This window comes from Ursus maritimus, unplaced genomic scaffold (assembly GCF_017311325.1).
Source record: "Ursus maritimus isolate PB19 unplaced genomic scaffold, ASM1731132v1 scaffold_5, whole genome shotgun sequence".
NCBI classification, from domain to species: Eukaryota; Metazoa; Chordata; class Mammalia; order Carnivora; family Ursidae; genus Ursus; species Ursus maritimus.
In genome coordinates this window covers 15,728,057-15,743,883 of record NW_024426663.1, presented here as the reverse complement: position 1 = coordinate 15,743,883, position 15,827 = coordinate 15,728,057, and the positions used below count along the sequence as shown (strand labels likewise).

The 15,827-nt window shown below is 39.7% G+C and overlaps 1 protein-coding gene across 1 annotated transcript in view; it reads right to left on the bottom strand.

The window, feature by feature from the left end:
- The window catches only part of KIAA0825 (KIAA0825 ortholog), a 365,682-nt gene that overhangs the window by 220,974 nt on the left and 128,881 nt on the right, over nucleotides 1-15,827 (bottom strand). The window contains exon 14 of the mRNA XM_040622093.1: nucleotides 11,056-11,195. Within this exon, the coding sequence (XP_040478027.1) occupies nucleotides 11,056-11,195 (140 nt within the window). The remainder of the gene's footprint in view (nucleotides 1-11,055; nucleotides 11,196-15,827) is intronic.

The window sequence follows — 15,827 nt, the reverse complement described above, 5'->3', positions numbered from 1 at the left end:
ATATTTAAAGCCATATTTTCTGACCCAGGTTTTACCAATAATAAAACTGCTATTTTGAATTCCATCTGCCTCCCCTTTATCTATCAAATGTTTTATACATTCTATAAACAAATAGAAGATTTGAAAACAGATTGCCTTTTCAGTAACACTGAAGGGCCCTTTTCACGGCAGACATGATTGAGAGCTGAACTTGTTAGGGCTTCAGAGGAAGGGTGGTATCAGGCGAGCAGCTCCACCACCAACCCACCAGGAGACTGTGTTTATTGCTACCAAAGATTTACACATACATGGTACACTAGCACTCTGCTTTCCAAGACTGCTTAATTTTTACTTTCTACAAAAATGCTGTTAATGACAAGCTCCTGCTGAGTCACTAAAATGGATTTGGCAGCAATGTTGTTGAAGGGAGTGCCATGAGCTGAGGGATGCTGAATTAACCAGGCTCTAACGAGCATCCCTAACCAAAGGGAGGAGGCTGAAAGACTCACTGTAGACATAGGCATTAGAGAGAAAGTGCAGGAATAGAAAATGGAGCATATCAAACCAGGACTCAAAACCTAAAACACCAGGCTGATAAATTAATACTGAGGAAAATGGGGTATCACATGAAAATTGCTTTAAAGAAGCACTAAGTTTGAAGGTCACAGCCTAGTTCACTATGAAAATTAACAAAAATAAAATTGAAACCTGACTTGAAAATTAGTCTGTTGTATAAAAGGTAACAATAGATATAAAGAGCTGCCATTTATTTACAAGTTTTCAATTAAACATGGCTTGATTATTACTCCCCCCCCCAACTGTTCTTATTTTGGCAAAATCTTAAATTTTAAAGAAGTCTCATGAGATGGGTCTTAAAGTACAAAGATTAAAAAAAATAATTATTTTTCAGATATCTTCTTTCCCAAGTTTTTCCTGGGAATTATCTTCTTGCTTTATGTTCTAAAATGCTCCTATGCAAATTAATGCTTTTCCAACTTATTCTATGCTGTTTTCCTCAGTACCCAAATAAACTAAACATCAGATTTCTACCTCTTTTGAATTCTGCCTGTTTAAAAATTATTTTGGGGATGCCTGGGTGGCTCAGTCAGTTCCCAGGGTCCTGGATCGAGTCCTGCAATTATCGGGCTCCTTGCTCAGTGGGGAGCCTGCTTCTCCCTCTGCCTGCTGCTCCCCCTGCTTGTACTCTTGCTCTCTCTGACAAATAAATAAAATCTTCAAAAAATTATTTTGCAATATCTACAAATTTGTAAATGTAGATAGGCAAACCTCTGAAAAACATTCTTGTCTGTAGCTACCTGTATCTACTAGGGTTCTTCTCTATGTTTTTCATAAGGTAAGATTTTCTCCGAAGTGCATTTCATGGGATGTTAATGGCTAGTGGTGCATATGTTCTGGAAATGCTGGCTTCAACAATATTAAACACTTCGGTTTTCTGCAGGATTTCTCAGAGCCTTTAATTATTCATGAGCCCTGTGCCTCTCCAAGAAGGGATTTTAGCATATAGTGTTTTTAAAGCATTTTTGACCATAAAACCCTTCTTAGTATTATATCTAGCAGGACTACTATTCTATAACACTGAATCTAGAAATCCTGGCACTAGTGTTTACAAACAGACTCTTAAATTAACTTCCAGCCCTTTGGTTTGCAAATGAAAGTGAGTAGTTCCAATGAAAAAGGAAGCAAGGTAGAAGTAGAAAGGGTTACTCTCCATAAGGAGATTGCCAATTTGAAAAGAAATCCTGTCACCAAAATTGGATTTAGTTTTAATTCAACTGAATCATTTTGGAGCAAAGAAGGATTCTGCTTTACCAGTGGACACTGGCAAGGATAACAAAACACAGCCAAAAGAGGTCTTCAAAAACGGATTCTTAACCCACAGATTTATACCAAGTTCTAACTACCTGATTAAGAAACACAATGAAATTATATGGCCGGCAGGCACCGTACAGGGAAGTCAGTAAATATTTGGTCAACAAATGAGTAAATATTTATTGAGTGAGTGAATAAAAAGTCCTCTAGTATCTGTGACAATGGTGACCTCACTTCTTTTTGAATACTTTCAGTGGTGGGATTTCTACTACCATTCAGGCAGCCGTCCCTCGGCTGGACGGCTCAAATTACCAAGCTGTTTGGCATTTTTAAGAAACATATAGAATGCTGTTATCAGAAAGGACTACAGGAATCTACTCTGTCTCTTTAGTAGATAAAGAAAAGAAGCACAGAGTTGTAAACAATTTCCTCAGGTACCATTAGGGCTGAGAATTCAGGTTTTCTGAATGACAGAGTGACAGCCAAAATCCATCTCCTTCTAACTTATTCCCAAGTGTTTCTACTTGCTGACTTGGACAGCCTATTTTTTTTTTCTTCTTACATGAATACTTAAAATATCTGCAGATAGCCCTCCTGCCTCCTCTAGTCTTTTCTTCTCCAAATTATACATACCTGGTTTATTTAGGTAAGGTATGGCCTGGTTAACATCCTATCTTTTCACTCTTAAATGGGCAATCACCCTTTAAACAAGTTGTGCCAAGAAAAGGCTGTGAGACTTCAGGCAGGATCTGATGACCACTAAAGCATAAGTGGACTAGTTGGTCCAAATGCTACAGCTGGCAGCCCTAGATAGTAAGAAATAAGTTTTGAGCTCCACTTGTGCTCCCTAATACACAAGGTTCCTACATGTCCATATATTGTAAAACTGAGTTAAAGCTATTTCAAAGGGAAATTCCTTCTGTAGGCAGATACGAAGCCTATCTACCCAGGGAGATGTCTACCTAGACCTTGGGAGATAAGTTAGAAGTGTCATGCTAACGCTATATGCAGGTCTCCTCTCCAAATCACTACAAGGCAGAGAAGTGGTAAAGCCACCGTGGGAGTTTGGGTGCTGTACAATATTCTAGAACAAGGGCTGCCAAGCTCAGGAACAAATTCCGACTGATGCCTGTTTTTGTACAGCCCACAAGCCAAGAATGGTTTTTACATTTTTAAATGGTTGAAAAAAATCAGAAGTAGGATATCCTTTGTGACACACAAAATTATGTGCAATTCAAATTTCAGTGTGCATAAATAAAACTTCATTGGAATACAGCTGATGGGAGTCAGACATGCTACCTCCAAATATGGTACCTTGACATAGTGAATGTTTTAAACTGAAGGAGTCTGAGAAAACAGCAGAAGCAGGAAGGTCACTCTGACCTTCCCCCTGCTCTTTGCTCCTGAAACAGGTCATAAAATCCTCATGTGAGAGATGCCCTCTCTAAACCAGGAGGATAGGAGCATCCTTATCTCCCAAGTCAAAAGGGATCCTATGAAGGATCCTAACAAGTAAGCCTTGCCAAGCTTCTCCCAACTTACTACACTTACTTCATACTCTATGACCTGTCATGTTGCTCCATGACCATCCATTCTTCATTAAACAAACCTGGCATAAAAATACTCCAATTCAACTGTCTCTTTGGGTCATCATGTCCTTATGAAGCCTCCTGTTTCATGTAAAATTTGTATTAAATAAATTTGTATGCTTTTTCTCTGGTTAATGTGTCTTTATCAGTTAAATTTGAAAAACAATCAGAAAGCCTAACACAGCTGATGAAAACTTTTTCCTCCCCTACACAGCCACGCTCATTGGCTTATGATAGCCTGTGGCCTTTTGTATGCCTCAGTGGTAGAGTCTGGTAGTTGGGGCAGAGACGCCACAGTCTACAAAGCCTAAAATATTTACTATCTGGCCCTCTGTAAAAACAGTTTGCTGGCTCCTATTCCAGAATATTGGAAGAAAGTGTGCATATATTCCAAATATTTAATACCGAAAAATACCCTCCGTCTACTCCCAAATAACCTGTAAGTAAAGTTGGTGTCCACTTCTCAGAGCAGCCTCTATCACCCAATCTGTCAATCTTTCCTCAGTCACTCTGTTTTAGAGAAGCACCCCATGGTACTTATTAGCAGCTGAACTTAGCTAATTTTTTCTACTTCTTTACTTTCTAAGGTCTGCCCCCTCCAATTTTCCCCAGCAATTAATTCCCCAAATACAGAGGCAATATAGCATGTCATGCTTACCATTGTATTTCCAGCTGAGAACAGTGCCTTGCACCTAGTTGAGGCCCATTAAATATTAGTCAAACAGAGAACATATTTATAAAACCAAGTAGCCAAACATTTTCAGAAATTAATTCAGAAGAATATTCTTTCTTATTTCTAAGAATGAATACCTTCACAAAGTCTCATGTTTTATTTTAGAATTTAAAAACAATAGATCGACTGTCACAAAATAATGGCCCTTCTTTCTTCTAACAAGGACCTCTTTAACATCAAGTGGGCAATTTATTCAATTTCTCTGTATCTAAGTTTCATCATTTATAAAATGGTCCTAATATTCCAAGGGTCATAAATGAAATAATACTTTAAATCGCTTTTGAGTTGTTGGGGAAAAAGATGCTACATAAATTCATGATAATAGTATCACTTGTAATATAATGCCCAATCATTCTACACGCTAACGCCAGAAGCACATTAACCACTAAAGAAGACACATGCTCCTGTGGTTATATTAGACATTTTCTAGGTGCCATCAAGAGATAGAATAAAAATATTTCAGCCACTATCCAGACAGATTAGATTTGATTCTCTGTAGGGGAAGCATTACAGCAAAATTCATACTACCAGTTTCCCAAGCTGTGTGTGAAGGTATTCAAGGAGCGTTATAATATGTAGAAGCTGGGAACATTTACCTGGCCCAGTGCTCATCTTCACACCCTAGTCCTGACAGTTGCTCGGGCAATACCTTCTTAGACACACAGGTGTCAAAGGAGAGGCCCCACTTCCTGGCAGGCATTTAAATGTACGCGTAGACAGAGGGAAGAGTTACTGCCAAGCAGAGGGAGAGACCACTGCGCTGGGGCCACAGGAAGTGTGATGGGAGAAGAAACATACATCAGGTATTGTCTTCCAGGCATTCAGTATAAAAGAAGGAAAGAATCTAATACAAATTAAGTACCTACTAAGTGCCAAACAACGCTACTTCATATTTATTTACTTTCCTAAGCCTCAAAATGAACCCATAAGGTCAATATTAGTACTTCATTTAAAAATGAATGGAACTGAATTGTTTCATGGCAATTTAACAGGCTTCTATTCGTTCATTCAATCAATGCTTTTGAAGCACGTTCCATGTGCTTAGTATCAGTCTGAAGTGTGGGGAACTAGGCCAAGCCCCGGGTATACAATGGTGACCCATCCCTGCCCTCCTGGAGCCTGTGGCAGCTGAGACAGACATTAAATACACAATTATGTTCATTAACCATTCACTTAAAATTGTGACATATGTTACAAAAGGAATTATGATGGGACCTTATGGAACGATCAAAGAGGACTTCCTAGGAAGTCATATTTGAGCTAAACGATGATTAGCAGCTGCCAGGAAAATGAAGAGGAAAGAGATTCTAGCCACAAAACCCCACAACATTTCAACGGTTCTGCAGCAGAAAAGAACTTGGCATATGGGCCAAGTGATAGGTCGTTGGTGTTAACAGTAGCTGCCTCTTTCCTCAAGAGAATTCTGCAGGGACTTCGCTGTTATACATACACAGATCTAGGGTGCACAACCTAAACCGGAATATGCATGCTAGGCTGGAGGAAAGCAGGACATAATATGTTGGACACGTCAGCCACAGCCAGAGCACAATGGGCATGCTCATGTCTCAAGGATAGGGTCTTCACTCAGTAAGTAGTGGGAAGCCACTAAAAGGATTTCGCAGGGGAGTGACAGAATCAGATCTGTATTTGAGTAGTATCATGCTTTCTGATTGCTGTGAACTTCCTGATAAGATGGTTTATAAATATTCTTAAGTAAATTCTGTAAGAGGTCTATGGAGCCCATTGATATTCTGAGCTAGTCAGTCCATCATCGTTCTAGGACAGGATCCTTGGTTTGAAAAGACTGGGACAAAAACACACAAACAAGGTTCTGCTGTTCCTAATATGAATAGGGTACAAATCCAGTGGAGGAAAAAAGATTGAACAAGTCAGAGTGCAGACGTCATCCTAGCAAAAGCAGCTTAGAAAATCAATGTTAGGTACACTAAGGTACCAAGAGGGAGCATATTTTTACTTTGGTCATCTCCTTCAAGACAGTTACAAAACAACACTTTGCTCATACTTATAAAGTGAAACAAAACACACACACAGTATACAACGAAACACCCAATTTCTGCCGTAACAACCCTCTTATTACCCAAAAACTGAGGAAAATATCAACTGTAAAATAAGAGAATTTGAACGGATTCATTCATTTTAAGTCAACCATCCCTTTTTAGTGGTAGCAACCCTTTCTAGAATTTTGAGCAGATCTGCTTCTTGATTATCTTCAAGCACGTTGTTACAAGGTTGGAAAGTATAAACAGTACTATCAAAATTATGCACTATACAGGTTCCTGACAGCACCCATGAATTGTGCCGCTCTACAATTTGGGAAACTTCCTCTGGTTCTGCCCAGATGCCGTGTGGTATGGTGGGGGAAAGCACAGCCTCTGGAAGCCAGCTGTCTGGATCAAATCTGACTTTGCCGGTCACATGTCGTTTGGACGTGTGACTTAATTTCTCTGTGTCTCAGTTTCTTCACCTCTAAAATGGAGATGAAAATTGTTCCTAGCACACACAGTTGTTATGAGGATTCAGTGAATAAACATATTTAAAGCACTTAGAGACGAGGTCTGGAACATATTAAATATTATGTATTTGCTTTCTTCTCGTTGTTATATTACAAATGAAAATCGCCAGAAGCCAAGAAGTTTCACTGGGAATCATTCTTGGGGCAATGGGCAAAGGAAAGAATGTTAGTCACACTTCATTCAAGTGTCACTAACAGGAAAAGGCCACCTGCTAACAAATGGGGAATTGCCAAATATTTGTTCCTTTGATGCCGCAAGTAAGAAACTGGTTTGGCCATGTGGTCTTAGTGAAGTAATTACCAAAACCCTCACCCTAGGTTTTTAAAGTCAATAATCTAAAATAGTATCTTAAAACTTTAAAATCTTCTGTAAACCTCTGTAATTAACATTTTCTCCCTCAAATTTAAGATGGCCTTTCTTAAAAATAAAACCAGCAAACATTACCTTCCAATGCCAACTGAACTCTACCCAAAGAATGTCAGAAACCAGCTTATTTTTATCAAGTTTTAGCAATGTAATCACTCCCTCAAAATGCTACATATTTTGGGGCGCCTGGGTGGCGCAGTCGTTAAGCGTCTACCTTCGGCTCAGGGCATGATCCCGGCGTTATGGGATCGAGCCCCACATCAGGCTCCTCCGCTGGGAGCCTGCCTTCTTCCTCTCCCACTCCCCCTGTTTGTGTTCCCTCTCTCGCTGGCTGTCTCTCTCTCTGTCAAATAAATAAATAAAATCTTTAAAAAAAAAATGCTACATATTTTTATACAGGAGGAATTATTATCCATGGCAAAAACATGATTTCACTTTCTAGAAGTTTGCAGCCTATGGAGGATGTATTATAAATTAAAATTTTTACCATTCCTTTATTAAATTTTGCTATTTTCCACCCTTGGTGAAGTTGCACCTCATACAAAAAGACAGTAATTTCCATATGTGATCTGCCGATTTTAAAAAAATAAATAGGAATTCTGATAAATCATTTTCATAGAGCAAAATCAAAAGTTACAGACATAAAAGAGATAAACTGCATGTGTTTTAACCTTTATAATATATGGTTGTTTATCAAAAAAAATTTTGTACCTAACAGAATTTAATAATTGACAAAGAGAACTTTGTTTTTTAAAATATGTATAATGAAGATATGTACTAAAAATCTTTTTTTTTTCCTCAGCGAATTTAACAGAGTTAAGTTTTATCCGTGAGACAAAAAAGACCCTATTTAAAAAGGAAAACTCTCCCATAAAAAGTTGATAGTCATGTTGCTTGAAACATCTAATGCAGCATATCGTATTTCAAAATTTTGCTTTTCTAAATTACCAAGTGGTTCTGAACTACTCTGAGACTTCTAATCAAATGAAACAAAAAGCTCCACAAAAAAATACTACAAATTTATTTTTACATACGTAACAATTTCCTTCTTAGTCTAGTTAATAAGATTCCTTAAGTATATTGTTTCTAACTTAAAGTGACAAGACTTCCACTGGAGCTTAGTAAGTCAGTCAATCAATTGATCAGTAAATTCTGTCACTTTCTTCCTACGGTATTTGCAGTCACTAACAGAATTCCGTACAAGACAATACCAGAACAGCTATGTAACCCTGATCAAACACCTAACGGCTTTGAAAAAATGATAGATATCTGAGCAGGTTGGGCAAACACCCTTCTGCACTCCATAAGAACCACAACTGAAGGTACATATAGGTAACCTTTGATTACTAAAAGTTTCTCAAAAACCACATTATGTTATACGTACCAGAAGGTGGACGCAATATTTTTGCTAAGTAAATGTGGGATACATTTGTAAGAAAACATGGTTAGATACCCATAAATACAATTGCTATGTGTAGTCGAAAGGTTTGGTGGCAATTGATTTTCCAGGCTACTCTACATAACTCTGTCAATAGGAGACCATTTCTCTGCTGGGACCATGCCCGTGAGTTTTACCGATGATATTAGAGTAACTATGCAGCAATGTCAGATTCTATCCATGTCAGTCACCTTGCCTGAAAGCCCAGATTATGCAGTGTAAGGGAAGCTTTGTATTTTCTATTCTAACTGATCATTGATTGTCCAATCACTAGACTTTTTCTATAAAGCACTGTACTAGCTTGAAGAGGAATATAAAACCTGGGATCGGCCTAAGGACCTAACTGGAAAGACCTGTTAAATACATGTGCATCAGGATGTCACGGTTGATTCAACCTGGGAGTGGGCAGATTACAGTTCTTCCGGATACCCCAGCCCACCGACAATTTAATGTATATGAATATTTGTACAGGAAGGGCAGGGGACAGAAAGCTCTGGCTGGGTTCAGAATCTAGGGTTACCTACCATTTATCAGCTGTGTGTGTCTCTAGGCAAGTAACATTATCTTAAACTCTAATGTCATTATTTTTAACATGAGGAAAATAATAATAAATACTTAATTAGGTTATAAGAATCAAATGTGGGGGCACTTGGGTGGTTCAGTCAGTTGAGCGTCCAGCTCTCGATTTCGGGTCTGGCCATGATCTCAGGGCTGTGAGATCAAGCCCCTGGAGGGACCCTGCACTGGCCGTGGCGCCTGTGTGAGATTCTTTTTCTCTCTCTCCCTCAGCCCCTCCTCCCCCTGCTTGTGCACACAGGTGCACGCATGCGTGTTCAGTCTCTCAAAATAAATAAATTTTTTAAAAAGGAAGAAAAAAGAAATGTGAAATGCTTAGTGCAGTGCCTGACACCAAACAGCAAACAATAAAAGTTGGCTACTTAAGGAAGTAGTTTCCCTATTGCCAGTTTTCTCTGTAGGAGAGTGACCTTATGGTCTGAAGCTAAAGAAATTGCTTTCAGGTCAACTTTGTGAGATTTGAGGCCCAAACCTTACTGTTTGGGGGCTAAGGAAATAAAGTAAGATTGAGGGTTTGGGAGAGGAGTCATCTCTGAACTTCCGCTTGGACCACAACGAGATGAGGAGTTGTAGTGACCTTTGGCACCACAAGATTGTATGAATTTGAGAGCTCCTGGGAAGAATCAATATTCTCACAAGGGGATGAGCAGTGAAGCACCTCCGCTAAGTGGCTCTCGGGAAGCAATCATCAAGGCGGACGGGAGAGGAGAATATGGGGAACTGGTTGTGAGCAGACCTGAGAAACCAAAAATTTCCAGAAATGACTGGAGCCATCTGGACAGGGGAATACTACGCACCTCATTTGTATACCGACAGGCTGATAGGGCCTAGTGATATTTGCCCATTTATATGCAGATAGAATAACAGTATTAAGGCAGCACATAATAGGGCAAATAAGCAGCCAAGGTAACGAACACCGTGACGTTCAGGTAATGAAGAGGTCAGTGTGAACCAGAGCATCCAAAGATCTGGAACATCAGCTGGTCCTTGGATACTGGTGGGGCTGGGTTGTCTGTGGAAGGTCTTTTAAGTAGGAAAAATGGCTGAGCCAAGGTGTGGAGGGAGCACGCGCACGGGACATTGGAGACGATGGCTGAGGTGAGTGTGTGTATGTGTGTGTGTGTGTTTATCTGTGCGCACGCAAGCGAATAGCGGGGGAACAAAGGTAAGAAAACTAGTTGAGCGTCACATTTGAACGGCAGAAAGATGGGAATTTGGTCCTGCAGGGCACAGAGAGCTAGGAAAAAAAAAAAGAATGTGAGGCAGGAAACCTATAGTGAAGCTCGTGATTGATAAGGTTAACCTGGCCTCCCGTGCGGTATAGAATAGGAGAAATGTGCAGGGGTGGGTGCAAAGTTAGAAAACTCTTCATAGATATATCAGGACAGCAGGGAAATATAATTAGATTGGCATAATTTTTACCTACCGTTTTCTAAAATAGCACTTATAGGGGAAAAAAAGAAAGTCTAATGAAGAGAAGTATGGTCTTCTATTACTCTTCAGTTTCCATTCATACTTTTCCCAGGATTACTTTTCCATGCCCCGATGGACATGGCTGTAAGCCACAGCTCACTTGTTTACAAATTAAGCAAGCCCTCTTCATGATTCACTGGAATTTCTAGTGTAGTTCTGATGGAATCTCTCTCAATCTCTCTCAATCTCTCTCACAGACCTGGTTGAGACTTCTGTTTTGGACATAGAACTATGTTTGTATAAATTTCTTAGGCATTTCAAACCCCAGGTACTAATACATTTCTAGGTAATGATAGTTATGATAGACTAGAACCACATAAAACATGATTTTCCCTCATTTGGAGGTCCTAAAAAAGAATCTTTTCAGTAGGTATATAAACTGATTGAGTATTTTGTTTGTTGCTAACCTCACTGACGGTTGATACAATGCAGTTGGTTTACATCCCTCTGCCAATGTTCAAGTAGGGAAAAAAAATTCATTCAACTCGAGCAATGACTGGGTTTTTTGAGGACATTCTCATAACTACAAATACTCACTTGAGCTCTTCAGCAAGATTCTCAGTAAAAGACCATCGTGATGCAGTAGGGTTTCCAGGAGCAGGTTCCAATTACAACCTGGCTGGGATAAGAGCAGTTTCAATTGACCCTCGACTGTCAGTCGTCCAGATGATGGAGCCCTTTCAAAATGCAAGATAAAGATAGAGTAATGAAGTTAATTTATCTATGAAATTAATAGCCTTAAAGTACAGATGTAATGTTAACTCCTTTAAATGTCAATTCCTCCCAGATTACTCTGAAAATGCTTTCATGCTTGCTTACTTTAGGGTTGCTCTGGGAAGGAATTACATTTAATCTCAACTAGCTAAAAGCAAATTAACGTTTGGTAGCCTGCCAAATTTAAAACTGATACAAAATAACCATGCCTATATTTCACAAGACTATGCCTGGTTTTGTTTCATGGAGCAAATTAAAATTATTTATGCATTTATTTTAAATGCACTTATTGGTTCATTCACCAAATACATGAGTGCCTACTATGTGCTATTAACTCCTTTCATTATTCATGGAAAGAAACTTACAGTGGGTTTTGACTACTTTGTGATTTGCCATGTACTGTGATTGCTGATAAAACTAAAGGAATCCAAAGCTTCTGTCAAGGGTCAACCATAATCTAATTATTTAATACATAAAGCCTTAAATCAACATGCAATTATCGGAACCACTCTAACAGTCTCACTGCTACCTACTTGGGTAATCATTTCATCAAAGAGAAATAATTCCAAGGCAAATAAGCTTCTACTTGGGAAATAATCATCCGTGTTGAGCAGAAAATCAAAATCAGGTCTCCGCATTACTACATTAATTTACCAATGAATTAGCAAGAGATAAGGAAGTAAAAGTAGAAACTGAAAACTGATAACATTATTCACCTTTTCCTTTTAAGATCTCAAAGTTTAGACTGGCTCAAGATCACAACATCCGAAATGAGCTTACAACCACCACAACAGAAAAGGCAGGAAATGATGGAACTCAATCTGGTTGCGACCATAAGGGTTGTGGGAATAGGGTGGCGTTGGGAAGGAATGATGTGACTCAAGTGGAAAAGTGTGAATGAGAACACCATACGCTTAGGAGAGGAAAGAAGCAAAACAAAGGGTATCGCGGAGAGAGATGATTTGCAGCATAATTTCCAGATGACATTTACTGAGTGGTGAACCATCCAGTTATGAGCATAGTCTAGCCAGTGGTTTTCAAAGTTTGGGCCCTGGACCAGCAGCATCAGCATCACTTGAGAACTTGTTAAAATGCAAATTCCCAGGCCTCATCCCAGAAATCTGTGTGTGTGTGTTTCAGAAATCTGTGTTTTAATAAGCCCCCTCTAAGAGAATCTATGCCCACTCAGGTGTGAGAACCACTGTGGTGGGCAATGCTTTCTGGAGCACAGGCAGTAGGGACAGACCTGGTTGGGATCATTTCTCCTCCCTCGGTGCCTCTGTGCCCAGACAGGTCTGCCTTGGCTGCCGCCCATGCAATGAACTCCCCACAACCCTTTACTTATCTTAATCCTCCCCATCCTTCAATTGGCTGCAAAAATATCACTTTCTCTGTGTAGTCTTCACCAAAAATTTCTCTGCATAGGAGTCTCTCTCACTCTGAATTAAAGCACTTACGGCAATTACACACATTTTAGCACTTTATTATTTCATCTATTAAAGCTTCATCTGTCCACTCAGAGTCAGGCCTTGTCAGGACACTTGTTTTATACTCCAAAGCTCCTACTGGTAAACTATGCACATTTAAGGGTTCTGTAAAAGTTAGCTGATTGACTCATACGCTCACAGATGGGTAGGCAAACTCTTAAAAAAAAAAAAAAAGAGGATACTTTGTCAAAAGGCTGATTTAAGCAAAAGTGAGAGGATCTGAAGATATAAAATGAAATTTCAAAGCACCTCCCCTTGGTTTGGCTTGGCTTGGCATGTGGTATATCTCACAGCATTATGATGCTCGAAATCCTTCAGCCTCACATGAACTTTGGACCAACTCAAACTTCCCAAGTGAGACTCTCTGATAACATAACTGAAAACTGAGAAACTCCTAGGTAATTGGTGGGTCAGGGTGATCTAGGCAAACTCTTGCCCTGGGTGGGTGGTGAAGAGAGAAGGAACGAGTTAAATTTAACTCTCACACCAGAGGAATCAAGTCCATCAACTGAGGAGTTCTGAGTTACTTTGGGTACTCCCAGATTGGTCTGGCTCTTTGAGAAGTTCCAAACATAGTACCAAAGAAAGACTCCACTAGGTGAGCCCTTTGTACTGAAACACTGAGGCAGATCCTCACAACGGCTGTCCCTAATCCCATCCTAAACCCCAAGTGTTGACTTCTAGAAACTTGCTTGGGGTTCAATGGATGAAAAGCAGCTAGTTGGTAGTAAGTTATATATTAAAAGCAACTTAACTTTTAAACATTACCTACCTATATATTTTTCTTGAGTTGAGTGCTGATTTAGGGATACATTTAATAAGCTGAAAGATCCAGTTTGGTGGGGTGTAGAAAAGAAGGGACGGGTTGTTGAGAGACAATCTGAAGAAGGAGACAGGAGGCAGATCATGGAGGGCCTCGTTAGCCAGAGTGGGGATTTGGGACCAGTTGAAGAGTTTAAGGTAGATGAGTTTCCTGATTTGGCTACAGTGTGGAGAGTGGATTGGAGGGGGTGAGTGTATTTGCTCAGCCCTTTAGACGTGTAATAAAACAAAATAATCTGAAGGTCATTTCATACCACTGCATCTGAATACCTGGTTATAAATAAAACCTCTCATTTACCAGATGGGAAGCTGTTTGTTGAAATGTACCTCAATTCTTGGATCTTTCAACTTATCACATATTTTGAAATGTACAGTAGAATGACTCACTATGAGGAAAAATAAAATATTACAAACATTCCTCAATCACTAAGCTCCGGGTAATAAATGCATTGAGGAGCCTGTGTTAGGCATATGGAGAAGCATATGTTCCCTCATCCTTTGAGCTGGTGGAGCTGTGAAAGTGAGATCAGCCTCACAAAAAATGACAGAAAGGGAAATTTTATACATATATATATATTTTATATATATGTTTCAAATATGTACATGTTGAATTCCACTATAATACAAAAAAGAGAACAAAAATTTATAAATCCACTGGAACTCATAAGGGAGACAGAATGAATTTATGGCTGGGTTTTATTAGGCTTATACTCTAATAAGTGCTACATTTCTGGGGCATGAATTAGCCTAAAGAATTTTTCAAGTGCTGGGAGTAAGGAGTGATATAATAATAGAGTTCAATCATTACTGGTTATGAAACTAACAAATTATTTTTATAGAATCAGCATGCAAAATCTGAGCTGTATTTGGGTGTGTTTACTTTATGGAAATTTATCAGGTAGTTCATGTGTAATTACTGCAATTTTTTAGTATGAAATCATACTGCAGTAGAAAGTTAAAAAAAAAACAACAAAAAACTTAGCTCTATCAGCATACACCAGCCTGCCTTCCAGTCATGGTTGTGCATGAGGCGCAGGGCAAGAGAAGGCTCTGTGGTAGGTTCAGGCTGCACGACCATGGGATTTACTGATCCCACCATACATGTTTCATGCAGATGCTGTCAGACCAGAAGAACACTGGAATGGACTCTAAAATGGACAGCTTGGGGACAATACCCAACAGTGTTTAGGAACTGTTCTTCAGGATTTGATACTTACTTTGAACCGATAGCCATTATAAAGTACTATGTCCCTAACAGATAAACTACATGAATCTGGGTGTCGAGAGTGAAAGTACCATGAGGCCCCTCTCACCAGCGCTCCTGATGATCCACTTGGGGAATCTGTGTTTTCTATTCCCATAACTCCCCATAGGCCACGTAGGAGTGGAAGTCTTGGTTTCCATGGTGGGGTAAGTCGGAGTATGCACACCTCTACCAGGGTACCATCAAGAATTCCACTCAACTTGTGACATTATACCTGCCATCTGGGCATTTGTGGCTTCCAGTGCCAGCAGTCTAGCAGACAATGAAAGGAGTTACTAAACTGGCAAGAGTAATGAACGCTAATTTCCACTGAGGAATTGGAGTTGCTACTGCATAAGGGGAGCAGGGAAGAGTATGCCTGCGACTCAAGGGATTTACCAGGGCATCTCTTGATGCCCTCATGAATGGTAATAACCATAAACAGGCAATAGAAGTAATGATGTTCTGATAAGGGAATGACAGTCAGGGGTCCAACCCCTCAAGGACGAACGTCTCAGTGACTCCACTGGCCAAGGAATGTAAATCAGCAGATGTGATGGTCGAGGTGAGGGGAAGTTGGAAGAAGTGGTAGAGAGATGTAATGATGATTATCACTTGCAGACTCGGGAAAAATTGCAGTAGGGGATACTCTAGCTTGTCCCACGAACTCTATTGCAATAATAATTTTTTTAAAAAGGTGTAGACCAGGCATCACCTTGAAGAAGCAATGATAAAACTCAGAGAACCTAATATGGGTAATGAGTGGATTTCAGTAGTGTAAGGGTACACCAAAGCAGATGTTGTCAATGTCCCCACATCCTCTTGCCCTTACCAACCACTCATTCAACATGTCCTGCATTTCTCTGCCTTCGGCAAGACAAGTCGGAAGTGCTAGTGAATTCACAGCCCCGAAGCAGCCTTTAACCAATGACTGATGGAAGTTGCCATGTAAATACCTCAGCATCCTTGCTCCCTTGGTGGGATAACTCTCATATATATGCCTTCCACATGGGCTCCAAGAATTTCCCCAGAAGGTTTAAGTT